General features: G+C 40.7%; 1 protein-coding gene across 1 annotated transcript in view; it reads right to left on the reverse strand.

Moving 5' to 3' along the window:
* Window positions 1-7918, reverse strand: part of TMEM70 (transmembrane protein 70) — a 9184-nt gene extending 1266 nt beyond the window's left edge. Inside the window, exons 1-2 of the mRNA XM_007956758.1 lie at window positions 7709-7918; window positions 5660-5765 (exon numbers count right to left, since the gene is read on the reverse strand). Of these exons, the coding sequence (XP_007954949.1) occupies window positions 5660-5765; window positions 7709-7918 (316 nt within the window). The remainder of the gene's footprint in view (window positions 1-5659; window positions 5766-7708) is intronic.
* Between the last annotated feature and the right edge of the window lie 287 nt (window positions 7919-8205).

Consider the following 8205-nt stretch of genomic DNA (forward strand, 5'->3'; position numbering starts at 1 on the left):
AAAGGGCTGGAGGGAGGCAGCATGTCTGGCCTTGCAGTAATAGGCCTTGGGTTACTGCTGGTAATCCTGTCTTCCTCTTGTGAGATTAGAGGAGGTCAGAACATGTGGCCTCCTTGCCGTTTTTGCACATACCCATCTAACAGATGAGAAAAATGAGGCAACTCATCCAATATCATATAGCTAGCAAGTGACAGAGCAGAGATGGGATTCAAACCCAAACCCAGGCAATTTGGCCATGGAGTCCATGCCACTGACCATTATACTGTACTGCCTTTCCAGGCAGGAAACTGCTTTAGAGTTAAATGGTCTCTAGCTCAGTTCTCCAACAAAAGATTTAATGCTACTATTCAAAGATCTTTATTAATACTATAAAACTGATTTGTTCAGCAGATTATCAAATAAAACTTTCTATTAACAAGCACTTCCACACATCTAACATAGAATAATCAAACATGTGACCATGGGAGACTTTATCAGCCTAAGTGCCAAGGACTTAAACAATAAATCAAAAAAAAAAAAAAAAAAAAAAAAAAAAAAAAAAAAAAAAACCAGTGGCTAAAGACATATATAGAAAACTTACTGTGTTTCTCTAGCAAGGAAGAATATTCAATTTAAAACAGTGAGATATATAATTTGTATCGATCATGTTGTTGTTGTTATAATCCATTAAGTCAGACCAGACTCATAGTAACCCCTTCCTTGGATTTCCGAGGTGGTATCACTATGGCAGTAGATTGTCCAACCTGCCTTCAGTAGTCAAATGCCTCAGGCACTACGCTACCAGAGCTCCTTCCATCATATCACATATCAGAAAGATTAAAAATAAATGATTCAAAATGTAAATTTTCCTTAGTTTTAACATGATTCCAATAAAAGTGCCATCTTTTTTTTTCTTACATACACAAGTTGAGATCCAGGCAAGCTGATTATAAAATTCATTTAGAAGAACAAAGAAAGCCAAAAAAAAAAAAGAGAGAGAGAGAGTGCAACAAGGGAATGTTTTACCCATGCCAAAACATTAACACATAACACAAAGACTCTATTATTAAAACAGTATGATACCACTGTACAAAAAAAAAAAAAAATACAGATCAATGGAACAAAATACAACTAAACCCAACTGCATATGGAAATTTAGTATGCCATAACACAAAACCAGTGAAAAAAAGAAAGCCTTTTTGATAAGTGATGTGAGAACAAGTGGGTAGGCATACAGAAAAAGATAAAATTCAATTCACGCACCATACCATATTTAGGGTAGCTATGAGTTGCAGCCACTATGTCAAAAAGATGAAATGACACAGTGGCTGTAACGATGGGCTCAAGCATAGCAACAACTGTGAGGATGGCGCAAGACTGGACAGTGTTTAATTCTGTTGTGCATAGGGTTGCTGTGAGTCAGAGCCTGCTCGACGGCACCTAACAACAACAACATGAGTCGGAATTCAACTAGACTGCAATGGGTACCCATACCACATACCAGAAAAATTCTATATAGTCTAGACATTTCAATGTAAAAAACAAAATCATAGAGCTACCAGAAGAAAATAATCACGAAGTCCTTTGTAATCTGGGAAAGGGAAAACTTTTCAATTTATGATTCAAAATAGAGAAGCAATTAGGGAGACTCGTAAATTATATAGCTGCCAAAGGTGCAGAGAGGCTGCATCTTCTGACCTCCTCTAACCCCACAAGAGGAAGACAGAATCACCATCAATAGCCCAAGGCCTATTCCTGTGAGGCCAGACATGCTGCCTCCCTCCAGCCCTTTCATCAACCCTGAAACCAACTCTTCCTCCTGCAGCACCCACCACCTCTCTACTGGGTTCGATAATTCGCTGCAGTGGCCACACAGAACTCACAGATTATGGGGTTTATTAGAAGTTCAGGAACAATACTCAGTCTCTCTCAGCCCGCCATCTCTTAGCCAACAGTCTCTCTTCCAGCAATGCGTGTCTCTCAGTGTCTCTTTCTCAGCAGCACATGTCTCTTTCTCAGCAGCATGTGCCTCTCAGCAGAATGTCTTTCTCAGCCAGCAGTCAGAGAGACTCCTTCCGCCTCTAGGAGGGTTCCTTTTGAGCCTGGCAGAGTGGCCAAACTAACCAATAGTACCATCAGAATTCTAAACACCTGAGAGAAAGCAAACTTCCCAGAATGTTGCTTTGTGCCACTCTCAACAGAAATACCCCAGGTGGATAACTTCAATCAGGAGCTACTCAGTTGCTCAGGGCAAATTCCACCATGGAGTTTACAAAGACCTATGGCTAGAAAAGCCATACCAGGTAATTTACTACACTGCAATAGCCACAACAATGGTGTATTCAAAACACTTTGAAAATATTAGCTAATATTTTTGATGCAGTGTAAAAGGGAAAAAAAATCAGTATACAGATTTATATATTAAGTGTACAGAAAAAGAACATGCCATATACTTAAAAAAAAAACTTTTGCTAATCAGACAGAAAAAGATTTTAAGATGTAATCTTATTTAGCAAGGATAAGAAGTTATTTTAAGTAAATCCTGCATTAAAGTATATTTGACACATTCAAATTAATGGATAATGGCTAATACATGTGGCAACATCAATTTAATAATTTATAAATTTAATTTAATCTAATATGTGGTAATATATATGATAAAGCCTCCAGGTTTTAATTCTCTATCTTGCATCAGAATTTAAAACTATTCCCTTCCTTCTTCCCACAAGCAGTTATCACCACATTGGTACACATAGGGTACAATGGGGACCAAGTTGTCATCTATATAAAAAGCTGAAACTCCTCAGCCCTCCCAAACTACATTTTTCTTCCCATAACTCTTATTACATTATACTAAAAAACCCACTGCTGTCGAGTAAGATCTGACTCATAGTGATCACTCCTTGGGTTTCTAAGGTGGTATCACTACGCAAGTAGATTGCCCAACCTTCCTTCCAAGGAGTGGCTGGTGGGTTTGAACCACCAGCCTTCTGGTTAACAGTCGAATATCTTAGGCACTATGCCACCAGAGGTCTTTGTTACATTACAGTGGGTTAAATAGTGTCCTCCCAGACGTCGTATCTTAGGAGCTCTGGTGGTACAGTGGTTAAGGCATATGGCTGCTAACCAAAAGCTTGGTGGTTTGAACCCACCAGCTGCTCCGCAGGAGAAAGATGAGGCAGTCTGCGTTTGTAAAGATTTACAGCCTTGGAAACCCTATGGGGCAGTTCTATTCTGCTCTACTGGGTCACAATGAGTTGAACTAACTTGATGGCAGTGAGTTTAAAAATTCGTATCTACCCAGAACCTTATTTGGAAATAGGGTCTTTGCAGACGCAATTAAAGTAAGGATGGAGACGAGATTATACTGGACTATGGTAGGCCCCAAATCCAATGAAAGTCCTTCTAGGAGACAGACAAGGACAGACCGAAAAAGGCCAGTGAACTCAGAGGCCAGAGGCAAATACTGCAGTGGAGAGCTACAAGCCAAGAAACACCAAGGATTACCAGAATCAAGGAAAAAGAAAAAGGATCACCAATATCACCAGAAGTTGGGTGAAGCAAGGAAGGGTTCCTTCCCAGAGCTTTTGAAGACAGCACAGCCCTACTGACACCCTGTTTTGGACTTCCAGCCTCCAGAACTGTGAGAGAAAACATGTTTGTTGTTTTAAGCCACTAAGTTTATGGTGATTTGTTAAGGCAGCTCTTGGAAACTAATATACATGTATAATTTATTTTGTCTAGAACTAAGTAAATGCTATTTTCTAAACATATTCTGGGCTTTCTCACCTTTTAATCTTTGCTCATACTATTTCTGTGCCTGTGATAGTCTTCTTTCACATTTCTTCATGTTTAAATTCTATTCATCTTAAAATGATGAAATGCCATCCTGATGAGGTCCTTTCTGTTCTACTGCTTTCTCTCCCTAATCTGAAAATAATATATGTCTTCTAATCTAATCTATTTTCTCTATATTATAAATGATTTATTATGACTATTATGATACATTCATCTTATCTTTCGTATCTGTCTCTAAGACCCTGAAGGGCAAGATCTGCTTCATCTTTGAGTGACATCTCTCCCCCAAAGCCCCTGCCACAATGCATAGAACATACTATAGACCCGTCGGGTCGATTCGACTCATAGCCACCCCTCCTTGGGTTTCCCAAGTAGTATCTTTATGGAAGTTGACTGCCTAATCTTCCTTCCAAGGAGTGGTTGGTGGGTTTGAACCACCAGCCTTCTAGTTAGCAGTCATATGCCTTAGATACTACACCACCAGAGCATACTATACCAGTAATTATTTGTTGGTGAATTAACAGTAACTGTTGGCTAGAAAGGAGCTCTGGTGGTTGAGTGGCTTAAGTATTCAGCTGCTAACCGAAAGGTTGACAGTTCAACAAATACTCAATGGCATAATTACGAGTATCCCAGGCCTGATATGGGACTCCAGGCTCAATGGTCTGCTCATGTATTGTCTTTCTAACCACCCAAAACAGATTATTCCAATAATGTTGGAACTCTACTCAATGGTGATTACAATCAGTATTTTATTCTTAAAAAGTTTTAAATTAGCTAACATTATACTTTAAACATTCTTTATTTTCATGTCACAAACTTGAGAACTTATAGACTTCCAAAGTAAATTTGATTGCTTAATACCAGCATGATCAAAAACACAAATGCAAATGTGGGTTCTGAAATCTTGTGGCCACAACTTGATTATTAAGCAAAATCCTTCACATGTTTCAGGTTAAACTTTTCTAGATTATAAAAAGGAAAGACAACCTCAGGAAATATAACAAATCACACACTTCACTAAATTCCTTTGATCTTCTCTACTAAATTATTCCTTAGCATATACTAAATTATAATCTAAGGATAGTATTTTAAGGTTGGAAGTATTTGAAATATGCTTTTTCTTTTCTACAATCTAACTTGCTACAGCACTTGACTACTAACCAGAAGACTGGCAGTTCAAGCCCACCAGCCACTCCTCGGAAGGAAGGTTGGGCAATCTACTTCCGTAGTGATACCTCCTCGAAAACCCAAGGAGGGGTCACTATGAGTCAGGGCCGATTCGAGGGCACATAACAACAACAACTTCCTACCACCTGAAAAAGCCACTAAATGTTTGTTGAAAATTCTAAGATTTTGAAAATTCTAAGATTATCTTAAAAACATATGAAACATAAATTTAATGGTGAAAATACTGTATGTTCCTTTTGTTCCCTTATCCTACATCTCAAAGATAACTACTCTTAAGAGGTATTTGCCTATGTATTTTTTTTTTCTCTGCATAGTTAAACATTACAGAAATAGATAACATTTTTTTCTTTTGTTTGTTTTATTGTTAAATATTCCAAGAGAGGTTATCAAAGTATGGGAGCTCACAGAAAATTTATGTGATCTATAGAAATGCCCAGACATAAGCTCACAAAGTTAAATGTAGCCTTCAAAAATCTTTTTCAAACCTCCCAAAAATGCAAAGGTCTCAATCTCTACATCTTATTAACAGACCTTTAAGACTAAGAAACAATCTAATTTTTCCCTAATGTCTTGTAATTGTTGTTGATGGTTGGCTTCAAAATTAAGAGATACTAAAACAATAGGTAACATATGCAAAGTGTATTTTTTACAGTTAAAAGAAAAGTAAATACGCCTACTTCAGATTACTCACCAAAAACTGTTCGGGCCAGATTCCCAGTGTAAATCAGTCTTCCATCTTCTGATTTTTCAAGTTGTGTATGTAAACATCGAACACATCCTTCCCAACAAACAGGTATCTATTGAAGCAGAAATCATTATAATGTGAGTATATACACAGGAACTTGCATTTTAGACCAACTTTAAAATTTAAGAAAAAATCATATAATGCAGAATAGAAGACAAGTTTTCATATGAGATGCATAAGGAATTCTCCCAAATAATCTACAAAACTTAACACATCAAACTGGCTAAAAGAATGGCTTTTCTGCATTCCAATCACAAGTAGAAACGTGCCAAGTTGGAATTTGAAGAGCTAGGTTTGAATCCTAGCTCCTGAGCTTTTTAGATCTAGTGTAATCTTAAGTAATTTAATAGTTTAGTGAAATAGCTTCTTCTATTCAGCTGTTAAATGAAAACATTGCTCTCATTCAATTGTTTTAAAGATTTAAATGATTATCTTTTCAAAACATAAAAATTTAATAATGTAAAAAAAAATCCTCTACAAACAGTATTAAAGTCCACAGTTTTCAATACTTCTAAAATAAATATACTGTAGCTAGTATAAGATAAAAAGATGAGAGCAAAAGTAGTTTCCCTACAGATATTGTAGGAGCTCTGGTAGCATAGTGCCTAAGGCACTTGACTGCTAACCAGAAGGCTGGCAGTTCAAACCCACTAGCCACTCCTTCAAAGGAAGGTTGGGCAATCTACTTCTGTAGTGATACAGTCTCGGAAACTCAAGGAGGGGTCGCTGTGAGTCGGGTTCCACTCCACGGCAGTGAGTACAGATAGTGTGAATACTCTGTGTTTCTCTTAATCATTAGAAAAAATGTTACTGAGATCCTGTACCAAGTTTCTATGCCACCAGAGCTCCTAAGAGGTCTCAGAAAGTCTAAAGATGAATCTTACAGTACACAAACTTCAAAATGTAAATAACATGACTAATTCCTTTATATTGAAATTTAATTGGCTTCCAATCCCATTAATGCATTTTTTTCCAAGTTTCAATCAGGTTTCCCAATCTTGACATTTGACAGAGCAGGATTAGGAGATAATTTATTCAAATTAAAATGAATAGGTTAACATCAAAACCCTTGCTTCCCAGAAGCCAAAACATTCCTAAAATTATCATAGTGTCTAAGGCACTTGACTGCTAACCAGAAGGCTGGCGGCTCAAACCCACAAGCCACTCCTCAGAAAGAAGATGGGGCAATCTACTTCCGTAGTGATATTGCCTCGGAAACCCAAAGAGGGGTCTCTATGAGTCGCGTCGGACTCCATGGCACATGACAACAACAATAACAAAAACAAATGAGCCCTGTGGCGCACTGGTTAAGCGCTTGGTCGCTAGTTGACAGGTAGGTCGGTTGGAACTCACTAGCCGCTGTGGTCATACAGCTTATAGATTTGGAAACCCTATAGGGCAGTTCTACTCAGTCCTACACGGTTGCTGAGTCGGAATTCACTTAGTGGCAACGGGTATCATGAAAAACTTAACAGACTAAAAGTCTTTCAGTTTCCAGATACTGCATTTAATTTCCGTGCAAATTAACCCTTCCCAGCTTCTGCTCAAGAGTAGGAAAAAGGAATAAACAGAGTCGTCATGAGCCCGCACTATATGGAATCCCCTGGAAAATTACCCACGTTCCTCTGGGTACTCCTAGACTCCCTGTCGTTATTTGCAGTCGAGTCGCACCCGACTCATAGCTACCCCTCCTTGGGTTTCCCAGGGGGTATCACTACGGAAGTAGATTGCCCAACCTTCCTACTCCCTAGGGCTGTGAATTCTGGGACCTCAGGCCGGTTCCCCGAGGCCTACGCCTGATAATTCGGCGAGCCTCGCAGTGTTCTTTCTGCACTACTAGAATCAGGCCCGCGGGGGAAGCGCGGGGTACTGGGGAGTAGCAGAGAGCCGCTGCCCACCCCTAGGCCCCAAGTTACCTACGCCCCGCCCCGCCTTCACGCCCAGCCCCTCCTGCTTTCACCCCCACCCCGGCGCACAATCTCTCCGACGGCATACCTGCGCTCCACCCCGACGCCTGAGAGACCTAGGGGCTCCCTGCAGCCCAGCGCTCCAGCCGCCGACTGGCCCCGAGGGAACGCTGCAGGAGGCCACCCATGAGGCTGCCGCCCTGGGATCTCGGAGCGCCGCAGATGCCCACAGCGCCGCCCTCTTCCCGCTCAGCCGCAGCCCAGCCGCCCACGAACCGCAGACAGCCAGAAGTAGCATTCCGCGCGTGAGACTTAGCGGGACACTGTCCGCTCTTCACCAGAAGTCGTCTGCTCCAACGGTGCTTGTCCCGCCCTCAAAGGCCCGCCGGGCGGAATAGGCGCCTGCGCGTGCGCAAAACATGCGGCCTTCCTACAGCCTTCCCCTCCACGTGCGGTCCCTGCTCGCGGCAGTGTTCCTTGGCGGAGAGCTCATAAATTCCTCGCCTGTGCACGGCTCCACTTTCCGGAGAATCTGGAGCCTTTCTTCTCACACAGGTCGCTATGAGTCGAAAATCAAGTCAATGT

The sequence above is a fragment of the Orycteropus afer genome, unplaced genomic scaffold (assembly GCF_000298275.1).
Source record: "Orycteropus afer afer isolate SDZICR_OR568_19922 unplaced genomic scaffold, OryAfe1.0 scaffold00662, whole genome shotgun sequence".
NCBI classification, from domain to species: Eukaryota; Metazoa; Chordata; class Mammalia; order Tubulidentata; family Orycteropodidae; genus Orycteropus; species Orycteropus afer.